At 50.5% G+C, this 16,062-nt stretch overlaps 2 protein-coding genes across 7 annotated transcripts in view; both read left to right on the top strand.

The window, feature by feature from the left end:
* The window catches only part of CADM3 (cell adhesion molecule 3), a 29,947-nt gene extending 27,294 nt beyond the window's left edge, over positions 1–2,653 (top strand). For both annotated transcript variants that reach the window (XM_004284467.3, XM_004284468.3), the window contains 2 exons: positions 1,205–1,330; positions 2,216–2,653. In XM_004284467.3, the coding sequence (XP_004284515.1) occupies positions 1,205–1,330; positions 2,216–2,334 (245 nt within the window). In that variant the 3' untranslated portion in view covers positions 2,335–2,653. The remainder of the gene's footprint in view (positions 1–1,204; positions 1,331–2,215) is intronic.
* A 653-nt stretch (positions 2,654–3,306) lies between these two features.
* On the top strand, positions 3,307–7,924 carry ACKR1 (atypical chemokine receptor 1 (Duffy blood group)). 5 transcript variants are annotated; one of them, XM_049694513.1, is made up of 4 exons: positions 3,307–3,433; positions 4,880–5,046; positions 6,160–6,292; positions 6,891–7,924. In XM_049694513.1, the coding sequence occupies exons 2-4, from the start codon at positions 4,949–4,951 to the stop codon at positions 7,872–7,874; spliced, it is 1,215 nt and encodes a 404-aa protein (XP_049550470.1). In that variant the 5' UTR covers positions 3,307–3,433; positions 4,880–4,948; the 3' UTR covers positions 7,875–7,924. The 5 variants fall into 5 exon arrangements, with proteins under 5 accessions (XP_049550470.1, XP_004284514.3, XP_012393953.3 ...); XM_033414295.2 differs by lacking the exon at positions 3,307–3,433 and having other exon boundaries at positions 4,394–4,889; positions 4,995–5,046; XM_004284466.3 differs by lacking the exon at positions 3,307–3,433 and having other exon boundaries at positions 4,392–5,046; positions 6,903–7,924.
* Positions 7,925–16,062: the final 8,138 nt, after the last annotated feature.

Raw genomic sequence — 16,062 nt, 5'->3', positions numbered from 1 at the left:
CGCGGACCCTCTTCTCCCTCCCTCCCAAGCAGAGCATAAAAACCAGAGCATAAGTTTTTGTTTTTCCAAATAAGGCGGAGACAGGCAAGGAACTAAAAAGCTGGTCCAGTCAAGCCTGAGGAGACATAAGGTAGGAGAGACAAAATGTATGAGGAGTCAATGAGGCATCAAGGCTCAAGCTGAGTCCATGAAACAACAGTAGCTCTCCCAGGGGTGGGAGAGCCGCAACGAGAGCTCATGTAATTTGGGACACATCAGAACTGTGCCCTGGCCCGTGCACTGTCTCCTGAGATCTGCGGAACCCTGACTAAGGCTGCGGCTCTCCTTCACATGCCTGGCCAAGCCTGTGCTTGGGAATCTATCCTCTATTGATGCTGCTATGGAGGACAGATTCTCTATATCCAGTGGCCAAGACCTTGCCATCATGGGAGGAAGCAGTTCAGTCTTTGTCCTTCCTACAAACCTCTGGTTGGTGGGGAAGTGAAGATGGAGTCCCAGACCTCGCTGATGAGACCTGCTGGAGGATTGCGTCTTGCTGGAACTCTAAGTTCCCCTGCCAAGAAGGAACACTGTTCTTTATACAGGGAGTCACAGCCCATCGTCTTTTGTAAGGTGCTCTCAAAGTGCCTATTCCTGGCTCCATCAGTTTTTCACTTCTCCTTCCCTATCTGATATCAGGACAATGGGTGAATATGGTGAGAAGCCCCCCTAGAAAGGCCAGCTCAGAATATAAATCAGACGGGAGGGTAAGAGGGCATGGGTGATGGGGAAGAAATACTCTGCTAACCCAGAAATTGAAAGAAAGAGAGAGACACAGCACACACACAGACACACCACACACACAGACACACCACACACACACACACACACACACACAGAACAAGAGATGATTTAGACATTAAAGTGATGATCTTTGACCAAGGTCAAGCTTCAGGTTCACGAACTCAACTTAAAGGTTGAGTGTGAGCAGATGTATCTATTTATTCATGATTACATTCTTTTAAAACAATTACTATGTTCCAGACAGTCTGTAAGAAACTAGGTACAAAAGAAGACATATCCCTTTTTGCTGGAAGATGCCACTCCATTCTCCTGATGTTAGTCCATGTTGTCTGCTGTGTAAGATGATCCACGGCCAGGTCAGAAATGCTGTGAGATAAAAGTTCTTCCCACATCTGACTGTGTGCATCCCACCTCCCTCCAGATCCCAGTCCGGTGCCCTCATCCTCCAGCACCTACCACGCCATCATTGGTGGGATCGTAGCTTTCATCGTCTTCCTGCTGCTCGTCCTGCTTATCTTCCTTGGCCACTACTTGATCCGGCACAAAGGTCAGAGGCATGAGGGAAGCATCAGGAGGGATTGGGAGTGGGTAGGGAGATCAGTGAAGGGAAGGCTGCAGGAAGGGCCTTTGGAGACTCAGTCGGCCCCTTGGAGAGTTTGAGGAAGAAAGAACACAGCCAACCCTGTGATAACTGAGCACCTCCAACCCCACAGTAGAGCCTGATCCCTTGGTGGCCATCCAAGTAAAATCAAACCTTCCCACTCAGTCAGCTGCTGCTCCCGTGCTGCTCTGCCTCCAGGGTCTCCTGCCATAAGACAGAACTGCCGAAACTCTGCCTCTTCTTCCCATTCCTTCCTGCACTTTCCTCCTTTCTGTTCAGCCTCATGTTTTTTTGTCCTTTGGTCTCCCTGTGCTTTGTCCTCGCACCACCCCTTTACTATTCTCTCCTCTCCTGTATCCCTGCCATCTCTCCCTCCCCTCTTCTCACATGCCTTCCTCTCAGACCTCCCCCTCTGTTATTCCTTCTAGCCAGCAGCTGGACTTACGTGGACTGGGCAAATGCTAGCCAGATCTTAGGTTCGTTGTCATGGAGCTGACCTAGCAGTTTCCCTATCACCACCTTACATGCACACGCACATATATACACACATATACACACACATATACACATGCACACACCATTTTTTTTTTGGCCTGTATTATAGATCAGACTCTAGTTAAAGGCAGGATTCGTTAATTCTTGGGGGTGTGGTCAGGTGACGAATGTTGGCAGCAAGATGCAAATTAGGGCAGGTGGGGAGGAAGAATAAAGCTCTAGGCAGGAGAAAAATTACAGAAGCAAGGTGTGGGTGGGTGGTGGGAAAGTGGACAGAGGGGCTTCAGAGGTTTGGAAGCTGTTCCTAAAAGAAGGAGCCTCTCTCTCTCTCCCCAGGAACCTACCTGACACACGAGGCGAAAGGCTCTGACGATGCCCCAGATGCAGACACAGCCATCATCAACGCAGAAGGCGGGCAGTCGGGCGGGGACGACAAGAAGGAATATTTCATCTAGGGGCAGCCCCCCAGGGACCCCGTGGGGACTGCTGGGGTCATCACCAACCTGGACTTGTACAGAGCGACCCCAGGGCCGCCCCTCCCGCTTGCTCCCCAGCCCCCCCCCCACCCCCCTGTACAGAATGTCTGCTTTGGGTGCGGTTTTGTACTCGGTTTGGAATGGGGAGGGAGGAGGGCGGGGGGAGGGAGGGTTGCCCTCAGCCCTTTCCGTGGCTTCTCTGCGTTTGGGTTATTATTATTTTTGTAACAATCCCAAATCAAATCCGTCTCCAGGCTGGAGGGGCAGGGGGTCCTGGGGTGAGGAAAGCAAACAACAACAAAAAAAACAAAAACAAAATAAAAAAAAACCCAGAGTGTTAGGAGGAGAATGAGGAAAGGGTAAGGGCAGGAAAGAAGCGGGGTCAGTTTGGTGGGGGACTCTCACTAGCCCTCCATCTTCTGCAGCAGGGGCTCTTCCTGGACTTCTCCAGGGACGGGGAGGTTGTGACCAGGAGCTGGAGGTGGCTTTTCCTCTGTTAGTCGCACACCTCGAGCTCTGGACACAGGAGCAGGTACCACCTGACACCACTTCTCCACCCCAACAGGAAAGGAGTGAATGGCGGTCCCCGAGGGGATGTGACCTGCAGGTGGCATGCAGCCACACGTGCGGGGGGGGGGGGGGGGCAGGGCTTCCCCATGGGGGAGGACACAGGTCCTTGCAGGAGGGGCAGATTTGGAGAGGAAGGATGGCGGAGATGGCTCCCCACAATGAACGAAGCCAGGTCCTTTTCCCAGGAACCGCCCTTGTGGGGGGGAAGAGCAGAGCAAGGCTGCCCCTCCTTGCTCCAGCAGCTGTGGGAGAGGCACTGCTCTGGGCCCTAAACTGCATCCGCTTCCCCGCCGAGGGGCCCTTCACTCTCACCCGAGCCCCTGGCCTGTTGCACGGCAACCACTCATCTTATGGCCTTGCTCAGTGTGCTGCCCTGTGGCCCTTCCTGTTCCCGAAGCTGTCCCTAGTCCTCCCTCCCTCCCTCAGCAGCCAGGCAGACATAACAACAAAAATACTAAAAGGAGCTTCACTGCACTGAGCTGTTTCCTGCCCAAACGAAGGGAATAATGTGAGTGCGTGTCTGTGTGTGTGTCTGTGCACATATGTGTGTGAGTGAGAGGCAGAGGGGCTCCTGGGCATGTGGGCGGGCTGTGGGAGGACGGCTCCTGTAAAGGAGGGCTTTGGGTGCTGACGGTCCCTAGGCAGGCTGTGTACCTCACCTGGGACGCTGCTCCATCCTGGTATTTTCCATGCCATCCCCAGCGCCCATCTGTCATGGAGAAAACAGTCCCAGCGTGTGTTTTTGCTCAGTCGTCCACCTCATCTCTCCCTAAAACACAGGGCATTCAACCCCCGCCTCCATTTCCCCTCTCACAGCCAAGGAGTCAGTGCCACAGCCTTTGCTATGCATCCCCCAGGCCTCTCCCTGGCGCTGACCCTGGAATGACCACTGTCCCTTCTTGTTCCCATAGTCTGTACCCGGCGCGTTGAAGGCTGGGAGTGATGCTGCCTGTCTCCTTCCCATCTCCACCCCTGCTTTTGATTTTCTGTCTTCCTTGTGGCCGAGCCGGTTGCCGTGGAGACGAGACTGCTCGCCCTCCCCGCCAGCCGGCCGCCCTGCCTCAGACCCAGGGTGCCCCTGGGCACTGCTCTGCCCCTCCTCCAGCATGTCCTCCTGCCCTGACAACCCAGGGGCGTGCAAAGTAGGGGCAGCTGCAGCCAGCAGATCTGCCACCCCTTTCCGTTCAGGTAATACCGTTGTGAATCTTCCAGCCGCTGGTTAGAGCGCGGGGTCCCCTCCTCTTACAGCAGCAAGGCAGCCTAGGGCCCCAGGCCTGTGGGCTCCCTGCCTCCCAGCACTCGCTTTTGGTAAAATGACTTTTCCTCTTCGAGCTGAACCACTCTGTCCATATTACACAGAAGCCATATTTGTACGGGGGGGGGAGGGGGAGGGGCCGTTGTGCTGTGTGTGTGTGTGTCTGTCGGTGGGGGGGGCGGGGCAGGGAGCAGGGAGGGCATCGTGTATCTTTATAATCTTTCTAACTCTCCTGTGCTAATCTCAGAGGGGCCACCCTCAATATATCTGGATTATCCGTGTCCTTCGGCTGCCTCCTTCTTGCCGCCCTTGCTCCTGTTGGGATGCGTGTGTGTAAGGGCTGTTCTGCTGGTCCCCCCGCACGTGGCGCCTCCAGGGGTGGCGTGTGCCTTGCCGTGCTGCTCGCCCCAGGGCATCTTGTATGGAATGGATATAACTCTCCAAGGGAGAGAAATGTGTTCATCCCCTTTGGCCAGGTCCTTTCATTCCACAGCACCTGACTGCTCCCCATGTCCTGTGCCAGGCTGTGCTGGAGAAGAAGACCTCCCCAACACCATTCCGGGACCACTTCAGCAGACCCCCCAAACTCCCTTTCTAGCCCACCTCATGTTGAACCTGAAACTGAAGCTAGAGTCCTGGGAGAAAGGGGACCGTCTTAGCAAGATGGCCATCCCTCTGCACCTTTGCTTCCACCTCCAGGCGGCGCTGTGTGAGTGGGAAAGACCACTGGTCAGAACTGACTACCACATCCCGCGCTTTCTTGGACAAATGAAACAGTGTCGCCTAACCAACCCTGTTTATCTCATCGTTCCAGCTCGGACACTCCATGACTCACCCCTCCCAATGTCCAGGCTAAGTGTCCCCAAGTGAGGAAATAAAATGCATGGTAGGGGTGGAGGGAACAAAAGAGCAGAGATCACGTGAAAGCAGTGGGATGGTGGGGAGAGGGGGTACCAAGGAGCAGAGGTGTCGGTTTAGGGGCATCCTCCTGCAGGGTGCACGCCTTTTCTCCCTGTGCCAACTGGGAGAGCTCTCCCCCACCACAAGAAACGTTACATCTTGCTAAGATGCCAGGCCAGTGTAGCATTTCCAGAGCTTTTATGTCCCACAACAGAAATATGAATAGAGATTACCCCATAGGCAACAGTCCCATATGAAAATATGCTGTCCCATTGTCCCCCAGAGCCTGCTTTAACTTGTCACGTCATGTGTTCTGCTTGGTATGGAAGATGCATTCGCTGTGCCCATAGGTGGCTGGGCAAGTGCCCAATCGCTCCCTGAAGTAGCTTCATTATGCAACCTTGACAGCTGCCCCCAAGCCCTCCCTCCTCACACACTGAAACACCCAGACCTGGAGAGAGCAGTACACACACCAAGACACCTGCCTAGAACCTAGCACTAAGATATGATACACAGGGTACACAGCCACACACACAGACGAGAACAGATAAGTAAGTACATTCCTACACCCAGACGGATACACAAAGAGCCCCTGCTCGCGCACATGTGGCTCAGGCTGCCAGCATCACGTGGATCCAGCCACAAGCACCACTAACACCCCCTCCCACAAACACGTCCCTTTTGAACTATCTTTCCTTGGATCAAGTTCAAGGGGACAGAGAAGCAGTGAGAGCCATCAGCTGCCCTTTCCCTCCAACTTCCCAGCACATCTCTTATCTCTGTCTCACACTTCACCTCTGGCCCCCTCTTCCTTCCTTGTGCTTGAAGAATCCCTTTATGCTGGGAACCCCCTGGCTTCTCCACCTTCAGTAAGTCTCCCTTTCCATCTTCGGGAAAATACCCACCTTCTGGTCCCCACCTTTTTCCTTTCCTGAGCGCAGGTCCCCACCAACGGAATCCACCCTCAAAACAGGAAGCCCTGGGCCAGGGCCTCAAGTGGTCCTGAGGTTCAGGAAGGCAGTGGGCGTGGGGTAAAGGCTTCCTGAATGCATCCCCATCCTGCACTGCCCGCCCCATAGCCCTGCCCAGAGCCGATGGCTTTCATTAGTCCCTGGCACTTATCTGGGAACCACAGCCACTGACAGAACTATCCCAGCCCATCTCTCTGCCTGCCCTGAGCCCAGCAGTGTCATGGGGAACTGTCTGCACCCGGTGAGTGTGGGTCTGAGCCCACAGCCCCTCCCTCTCTGCCCCCCCCCCACTCCTTCTGTCTGCCCCTCGGGTCTGTATACCTCTATCCTTCTCTCATCTCTTGTCCCTTCCCTCGTTTTCCTTCTCCCCTTTTTACCTCAGTGTCCTAGGTCCTCCTCATTCATCTTTGTCTCTCCCATCCAGACCTCCCCCCTCCCCACTCTCCCAGTCCTGTCCACTCCCCTTCCCTTGTTTTTCTTTTCTTTTCTTTTTTAAAGATTTTTTTTGACGCGGACCATTTTTTAAAGTCTTTATTGAATTTGTTACAATATTGCTTCTGTTTTATGTTTTGGTTTTTTGGCTGCGAGGATTTTAGCTCCCCGACCAGGGATCGAACCCGCACCCCTTGCACTGGACCACCAGGGGAGGCCTTTCCCTTGCTTTTCTACGACTCTTTGCTCCTCCTGAGTCGCCCTGCCTTGTCCTCTCCCACCATCCCCACTCCATCCGGCTCTTCCAGCCCCCACTTCCCCACTGTCTTTCTCTCCCCACCTCTTGCCCTCGGTTCCCAGGATACCCTTCAGTGAGGTAAATAGATGTTCTGATTGCCCCTTCTGAGAATGTCCTCCAGGTGGCTGATGACAACTCTACTAAACTGGCCACTGAAGACAAGATTTGGAGTGAATTTCTTGAGACATACGATGCAGACTATAACTTCACCGATGTGGAAGCAGCTGCGCCCTGCCACTCCTGTATCCTGCTCGACGACTCCTCGCTGCCCTTCTTCATCCTCGCCAGTGTCCTGGGCATCCTGATTAGTGGAGCTGTCCTCTACGCGTTTCTCAGACCTCTGTTCCCCCGTCAGCTCTACCAGAACTGGTCTATCCTGGTGCAGTTGGCTGTGGGCAGTGCTCTCTTCAGCATTATGGTGCCCATCCTGGCACGGGGGCTGAGTGGGGCCCTCATCACCTCCCTGTGCCACCTAGCTCACTTGGTCTCGTATGGCTCAGCCTTTGCCCAAGCTCTGCTGATAGGGTGCCATGCCTGCCTGGGCCCCAAACTGGGTAGAGGTCACGTCCCAGGCCTCAGGCTGGGGATCAGTGTGGGACTTTGGGGAGTGGCTGCCCTATTGTCACTGCCAATCACGCTGGGCAGTGACACTTCCCAGGGACTCTGCACAGTGACCTTCAGCGGGGAATGGGAAATTTTGCGGTACATACATGCTGCAGCCTGTTTTGCCATCTTCATCTTGTTGCCACTGGGTTTGTTGGGAGCCAAGGGGCTGAAGAAGGCATTGGGCAGGGGGCCATGTCCCTGGGTTGATATCCTATATGTCTGGTTCATTTTCTGGTGGCCTCAGGGCATGGTTCTGGGATTGGACTCCCTGGTGAGGTCCAGGGCCATGGTGGTGTCAACATGTCTGGCCCAGCAGACCCTGGACGTGCTGCTGGACCTGGCAGAAGCCCTGGCAATATTGCACTGTGTGGCTACACCCCTGCTCCTCGCCCAGGTCTGCTACCAGGCCATTCAAACTTCTCTGCCCTCCCTGCCCCTCTCGGCAACACAGTCTTCTCATCTGGACATCCTTGGATGCAAATCCTAGCTCTCTTCCCACCTGTCAACTTGAATTAAAGTGTACGCTGTTTTTATGAAGCTGGTGGTTTCTTGTTTTGTCTGGGGATGTAGAAGAGAGGGAGGAGAATGGAGAGAGAGAGAGAGAGAGAGAGAGAGAGAGAGAGATTTCACAGCAGACTTTCCTGGCAGTGTCTGGCTGGCCTGGGGAGAAAATGAATGATGTGCAAATATCCTCGGGGCACACAGATGTTCTCTTGAAGTGTGGGGTTACTGCCATCTCAAGGGGGAAGAGCAGGGGGATCAGACTATGAGGAGAGCAGCTAAACCTAAACTAGAAGAGATAGCTTAGCTAGTAAAGAAAGAAGAGAAGCTGTTGCAGAAAGCAAATGAAATCAGAGTAGAAGCCAGAGAGAGAAAAACAGCGAAGACTGAAGATGAGGCCAGAGCATGACTCCTCCTCCCGGCTCAGCCTGTCCAGCCTTCCTCCCTGCCTTCTGTCTCCCTGTTGGCTTTGCTTAGAGATCGGGAAGGTGGAGAGAAGCATCCTGAGGGACCTTGCTTAGTCCAGGAAACAAATCAAGATAATTCTAAAGCCACTTCCCAGGAGTCATCTCTCCGAGGTTTATTTCTCAGCATTATCCTAATCCCTGTGTGTGTGTGTGCATGTGTGCATCTGTCTGTCCTCAATCTGTTGGAACCCACATCCACGTTAGATGAATGCATGTAATAACAGATGTCTACGTGTAGACTTGCCTCTCCATCAGTGTCTGATTTGCATTTGTGTATGCTCCGATCTCTCTCAGGCCTCTCCCTTCACCTCATTCTGTTCTCCTTCCTTGTTCTCAGGATATGGAATCAGGATTTGTCATTCACTCCTTACCAAATGAGTTTTCCTTACTCCGGTTTCTGTATCTAGTCTTCTCCGTGAAGGATGTGTAGAGGGAACTAAACAAACCAAGAAGTTGTGAAGCCTGAGATACTTGGGGAAGGGCCTGATCTGGCTGGGTCATCTTCTTGGATGCCAAGAATTTGGATCCCAAATTTCCCTTTCAAACACCTTTCAGCTCTCAAAATAAACCTTTTTTTGTTTGCCACACAAATACACCCTTCCGCTTTCCACGCTGTACCCTTTCAATCTGGGCGCCCCCCTTCCGCCCCCCCCCCCCTTTCTCTGGATGCTTAGTCATGATCCTGAGGGCTTTTTCTCAGCCAAGTTCAGGTGATGATGGGAAGGACCATGAATAAGCCCCACTTCATAAGGGGAACAACTTCTACTTGCACCAACAAATTCACCGTCTACCCAAGATGCCACACACAAATAAGTTTCTCCCTCCAACCCAGTTAAAAAGCTGGGGAGACTTGAGAGGTACCTTATATCTGTCTGAATCTAGGTATGGTCTTTCGTTTTTCAAAGATGTGCTATAGGGCTTCCCTGGTGGTGCAGTGGTTGAGAGTCCGCCTGCCGATGCAGGGGACACGGGTTCGTGCCCCGGTCCGCGAAGATCCCACATGCCGCGGAGCGGCTGGGCCCGTGAGCCATGGCCGCTGAGCCTGCGCGTCCGGAGCCTGTGCTCCGCAACGGGAGAGGCCACAACAGTGAGAGGCCCGCGTACCGCAAAAACAAAAACAAAAACAAAAAAAGATGTGCTATAACTGGTTTCTCCCCTAAACCGTTTCTGCTTGACTCTGGACTTTGGAGCTAAGTAGGAGAGTGCAGGAGAGGAGCAGAGGTGAGTTAGAGCATCCTAGGCTTGGGGAATTTTCCTGGGTGGGTGCAGCGACAAATCCTTTCAATCCCCCACCTCCTGTCTCTTAGCAACCACCAGATTAGCTGCCGATTGGTGTATCCTAAATTGAAAGGCGGGATTTAGGGACCTATTGAGAGGCGGGAGACATTCTGAAACAGAAAGGAAGGCAGAGAAAATGAAGAAAAAAGACATAATTTACAAACCTAAATTATACTAAGGTCTCTAACCACAGTTTATGCATGTGTCCCAGTGTTCTCTTTTTTCTTACTCCCTTTCCCGCCTATTCTCGTAGTTTGCCCCCTCCAGCACCTGACCACTCTCAATCCTTCAGACATTGGCCAACTCCTTTACAAGCTATTGGATTCGGAGGCTGACCTAGTTAAGGGGGAGGAGAGGGCATTTTCGACTTGCTGAATCTTCCAGTGTCAACCTGATGCAAGGGAGGCTTAATTTAAGACCACTGGGGTTGTCTTATCTACACCCCAAGCCATGCCTCCAGATAGAAATCCCTCTTTGCTCAGTCCTGTTAGAGAGACCCTCAGATAGCTCCACAGCTCTCACATCTTTCACAAAAGAAAGGCAGAGGCAGAAGCCTGCAGCTGATAAGAGGTCAGGATGGGTTGGAGACGCCTCCCCATGGTTATCTCCTCCCCATTCCATCTCCACAGCTTTGCCCCAGTCCCCTAGGGGGCTGGCCTTTCCCTGTGTTATCTACACTGCATTTGGAGAGCTCCTCTGTAAGTCTAACCCTGGCCTCAGTCATTTCTTTAAGGTTTTCCTGGGGTCCTGTCCCACCAGTCCATTTAACCCACTGAATGCCACCAACCACTCCCAAACTAGTCTAACTCTGGCATGTTTTCTGAAACCCTTCAGGAATACAAATCCTATTTCCTCTGAACCCTTCAGAATTTAATCTCAGGGAAGGCAGAGACTTTAGCTGTGTATGAGTTATTGGGCCTAAAGAAAAATGCCCTCTCAGAAAGATGACAGCCAGGGAGCAAGCTCTTGGGAGCACTCCACGCCCTGGGTAGGGTCAGTCTGCACTGCCTCTTTATGGAGAGAGACTTATTTCCTAAGGGAAGGTGGAAGATCACATGGACGCCCATAGTTCATTGATTTCAAACTGCAGCCCCTCCCAAAGGATTTAGGAAGCAAATACCTGGTCCTCACACCCTTTTATCTACTCCTATTTGTGTAAACCCCCAGCTCCTTCATCACCTTCCTCCAGAAACCACCCTCAGAGAATTCTGATTGAAAACTTCACTGGAGTTTCAAACCCCATTCACTGCCAACTCTAATTGCCAGGGATTTGCTTGAAAACCACTGTATGCTATCCAATTACTCTCTGGGCACAAGAAGAATCGCAGTTTTAATTAACAATAGCGCACCTTGCAGACGAATGTGACTGTTTAGGTTAATAAACAAGTCCAAGCCCTTCCAAATCATCTCTGCACATTTTCTAATGATTTGGGCAGGAGGGGCGTGGGGCACGCGGGGTGTGCGGGGAGGTTAGAAGTCCATTCAGCCAAAATGTGTGTCAGCTTTCATCTTCCCTATAACTATCTGGTGAAGGGAAGAGGGAATCTCCAGGAGAAAGGGGTCCTTGAAAAAACTGACTTAGAGAAATTTAGGGGCATAGTATTGGGGGGATTTTAGGCATCTTTACATCACCCTTAGACTTTTAGAAACCTTTTAGACACAGTTGTAGAAACAAGAGAAAGAGGTCCTTGTAATGCTCAAATATCTCTGATTCATTGTCCAGTTGTTTGCAAATTTGATGTCTTCCATGAGATCCCCAAGATTCCTAACCCTGCCATTTCTCCCCATATTTTTGGGTATGTTCCTACCATATTTGGGGGACACTTAGGTGTTGTTTACTCCCTAAGATGTCACAGATAATGTCCCAAGTTCCACCCTTGACCTCCTCAAGGATCATTCTTTGTACTTTTTCTCCTGGGTAATTCTCTGCATCCTGGAAGAATTCACTGCATGTGGCTCCAATGTTTCTGAAGGGCCTGGGCCTTCTCTTCTCCCTCTACATCAGGTATCATCAACGTATGGGGGAGGGGAGATTGCAGGTCTCTTGGAAAATCTAATGAACGTTGTGAAGTCTCTTTTCAGGAAAATATAATATATAATATTACAGCCCAAATTTGGTATTTAGTTCTCCCCTGCTGTACCCAGAGCTAAACTCGTATGCTTTCGCACTGCCTGTTGGGACTTCCATAAGTCTCCTCCCTGCTCACTAAGCCAGAGGCCCAGTGACCCAGGGGACTTTCTGTTCTTTGAATGGGCAAGTCCTGTTTCCACTCTAAGAGTCTTTGCCCTTGACATCTCTTCTGCCCAGAATGCTCTTTCCTGTGCTTTTTGTGACTGACACCTTCCCATACTTGAGATCTCAATGCGAAATCTCGCCTCCTCCAAGAATGACCTTCCCTGACATCCAACGGGCTATAGCCCCCGGCCACCTCACGCACCCACTGATTCCCCACCAATTCACCTGAGATGTTTCCAGTGTACCATGTATCACACATTGAAATCGTCTCTTTCTTCATTTGTCTGCTTACCAGCTTATTTCTAATCTACCCTTCCTCCCCCACCACTAGAAAACTAGCGCCAAGAGTGCGAGAACTTTTCCCCTTTTGTGACTGGAGCATAGTCAGAGCTCAGTAAACATGTGTTAAATATGGGAATTAGTTAATTTTATATGAATAAAGCATGGTCCCCACCCTGGAGGGTTTACGGTCCCATGGGGAAGAGGAACAAGTAAGCAAAGAATTAGCACAGAAGAACTGCCAGAAAACGGAGCTCCTCTCCCTAAGTCCTATAGGCCATCTCTCCCGCACCATGCAAGCATCTGGGGGCTGAAGAGACTGGAGGGCTGTCAGCACACGATTTCTGGGAACCTGATTTCTGGATCAACTTTTAGGTGGCTGAAGCTGGGGGACTTCACCACTTCAGTTCCCCAGCCATGTCGGAGGAATAATGCGTGCTTTCCTTTGGGACAAAGCCGCGAGCTTTGGACAGCAGGGGAGAGCTGGGAAGGGCTGTCATTCTTCATCTTTATTTGCGGAAAAGTGAGTCCCAGGAGACTCACCAGAGTTCTGGGAGACAGTTTTCCATTGGCTCAGAACCAAATTTGGAGCCTAGCCACCTCCTCACATTTCATCACACTCAGCGGGAGAGCCCACACCCTCCTTGGATCTAAAAGTCATTTCCGTCTCCTTGATGATTTTTTTCTTCTCTGTTCTCCCTCCTCCTCTTCTTTAGTTCCAGCTTAGTGCCCCTGCCCCCTAGCCCTTCCCAACCTCTGAACTCTGGTTCCTTCTTTCCCATTCTGGCCCCTGTAGCCAGAATATGGCATTCATCTCTCTGCAGTTCTAGGTACTTGGTCGGGTTAACCCCTTAAGGCACTTAACGGTGTATAATTCATTTCATTTAAAGGATGTATTGAGTGCCTTCTAAGTTCAAGACACTGTGAGAGGTCCCAGAAGACACAGAAGTGAATCAGACACAATTCTGGACATCAGCATCTCTCTGGACTCATCTGGTCCCCTCCTGTCCCCTTCCTTCCTTGGTTCGCAGGCTTTCCCAGCCCTCTCCCTAATAACCCTGGACATATCCAGATCCCAGGACACACTGGAAATCTACAAGGCCCTCCATCACGTAGACCGCTCCGTCCAGGCCTCTGTTTCACAGCTACAGACCCTTAGCAAACCATAAAGCCCCTGGCCAATGGGTAGTTCTGTCTCTCTGTCACATCCAGAATGTTCTTTATGTACAGATACAGAGAAGATACAAGAATAAAGGACATTTTTCCTTTCACACTCTTATAAGGTAGATGTGGTGGATTCTGGAAGCCAGTGCAGTGAAGGCCAATTACTCAGAAAAGAGGGGATGGGTGTGGAGCATTAGAAAAGAAAGCTGTTTACAAATCAGTTGGCCCTTTTCTGTCTGTGACCTGAGAAAGAGGTGAGGAAGAAGTGGACTCTCTTGACTATCAGCCTGGAAGCTTCCAAAAATATGACCATGTTTCTCCTCCTCTACACCTACTCCTTCAGGCCCCAGAAGAGGGCTGCTCACTTCACATGCTTGATTGATTGACAGGGAGATCTATGGAAACTCTGGAAGTGTGAAAGGAGTAAGTTGGAGGGAAGGTCACTGAGAGAAAAAACTTTTGCAGAAATTAAATAAAGTTTGAGAGATTAATAAAAAACGTGTGTTTTAAAAAATCAGTTGCATATGGGCTTCCCTGGTGACGCAGTGTTTGAGAGTCTGCCTGCCGATGCAGGGGACGCAGGTTCGTGCCCCGGTCCGGGAGGATCTCACATGCCGCAGAGCGGCTGGGCCCCTGAGCCATGGCCGCTGAGCCTGCACGTCCGGAGCCTGTGCTCCGCAACGGGAGAGTCCACAACAGTGAGAGGCCCGCGTACCGCAAGAAAAAAAAAAAAAAAAAATCAGTTGCATAAAAGCAGGATGGAAGAGGCCTGGCTCAACAAAAGTTCTTATGAAAAAAAAAAATTAGAGGTTTTGCTTGGGCACAGGCTAAAGATGATTCAATAGTGTGTGTAGCAGACTGAAAAGCTAATGCAGACTCCAGCTGCATTAAGAGATGTGGTGTACAGGACAAGGGAGGGCACTACACCGTCCTCTCCTGCCCAGGACAGGCCATTTGGGGAATAAACGGCTCAGCTCTGGGTACCAAATGTTGGCCACTAACAAATCAGAGGTCTTCCAAGGGGTGTTGCCAAAATGATGCCACTCCAGAGACCATGCCTCTTCTATAAGCAGGGGCTGGAAGAGCAGGGTTGAGTGTGGGTGGGGCATTGACACTGGAAAAATGTAGAAAAATACACAGCTATCTTTGTATAACTGAAGAGTTGTCCTTGAGAGAAGCATTAAACATATATGTAGCTGGAGCTTTAGAACTAGAAACACGGGATGTGGAGAAATAACAGAGATTGATTTTGACTGAATGTTAGGAAAGGCTTTCCTCAACAAGATTGCAGTTTACAGGGATGGGCTGTGGCATTTTTTTTTTTTTGATAATGTAAAAAAATAATACACACACACACACACACACACACACACACACACACTATGTGCTCTATACTGCTCTGTGTTCTTGTTTCACAGTGATGGGCATAGAGGATGAGGGCCTTGCTTTTGTCAATTTTAGAGACCATAAGAGAGGCAGAGATTAGACACTAAACACCCAGATAAATTACAAACGCTGTTATAAGAGAAAAGAACTGGTGCCATGGAAAAGAATAAGAGGATAGAACTGATTTGAGTCAGGATTTCACAGTAACAGAAAGGACTCAAGCTGAGGCTGGACAGTAACAAATCATCAGAATATAGTCGAGGGATATCCCATGCTTTGGGATAGAGCCAGGACCAGTCCAGCAGCTTTTTCCCAAATTGGCAGTGCGTCAGAATCTCCCGGGAAGCGATTTTTTTCAACAGCCCTTGACTCAAGTCAGGATATTCTGAACCCGAATAGTTGGGACTAGAAGACTCTGAAAACCCTAAGGTGATATGTTAAATGAAAGAGCTATAGACTAAAATGCATATTCTTTGATTCTGGTGTCTGGGTCTCACTTGTGACCATTTTAATCTCTTTGCTTGGATCCTCGAATTAAAGTCCTCTGGCTCAGAGCTGGGATGCTTTGGTCTCTTCCAGACCTGGTGTGTGGAACAATAAAGGGATTCTTAGCCAGATATGCCCCTGACCTGAATTTTTCCAGGCGGTGGGTACCATTCCAGGCACCAGCTGCTGCAGAAAAATTGTAGCTGGTGCCTGGGGTCCCTCTAGTGGTCAGAAATTATCACTTCGGCTCCACTTCTCCAGACCCCCGTTTAGCCAGAGAATTATTTTCTGACACAGGCTCTATGATGATGAGGAGCCTTACGAAAATAAAGCAGAGAAGCCTAAACACATATTTTAGAAAGTTATTCACTAGAATTAACGTTAATAAATAGAAATGGTAAAACTAAGAAATCGCTTACCAAATTCCTCCTGCCCCTTGCCATGTCTTAGATGATCTCAATTTAGGTAACTTCTAAAAACCAGAGTTGACAACTCCCCAGGACACCAGGCCATCAATTAGGGACTCCACGGGTCCTTTCAATTCCCTGGGAACATACAAAATATGAGAAATGGGTATTTGGATAGAGCATTGGGTTGAGTTGGGAGACAGGGATCGTGGCATTCTGAAACGTGTCATTTACCAGCTTTTCGAGGTTTAGTTTTCCCACCTGAGAAAAGGCAGGTAATGACATTGGCCTGCCTAGCTTACAGATCTGACATAAAGATTAAATGAACTGGCAGATGTGGAAGCTGTAAAATGAGTTACAGCTAGGAGGAAATACAATGCAATTAGTATTAAAGTTTGCCGGGCAGGCAATTGGTTAAATTGTCCATTGCCTTCTGGGCAATTCCCCTGAAACGTTTTTACAAAGGCAATA

The sequence above is a fragment of the Orcinus orca genome, chromosome 1 (genome assembly GCF_937001465.1).
Source record: "Orcinus orca chromosome 1, mOrcOrc1.1, whole genome shotgun sequence".
NCBI lineage: Eukaryota > Metazoa > Chordata > Mammalia > Artiodactyla > Delphinidae > Orcinus > Orcinus orca.
This window is presented reverse-complemented; position numbering and strand designations above follow the sequence as displayed.

Coding starts and splice junctions, on each gene's coding strand:
- ACKR1 (XM_012538499.3), top strand. CDS start 4,607: ATGGATATAACTCTCCAAGGGAGAGAAATGTGTTCATCCCCTTTGGCC. Junction 5,047..6,159: donor TCCAGGCTAAGTGTCCCCAA/GTGAGGAAATAA, acceptor CCCGCCCCATAG/CCCTGCCCAGAGCCGATGGC. Junction 6,293..6,890: donor TGGGGAACTGTCTGCACCCG/GTGAGTGTGGGT, acceptor GCCCCTTCTGAG/AATGTCCTCCAGGTGGCTGA.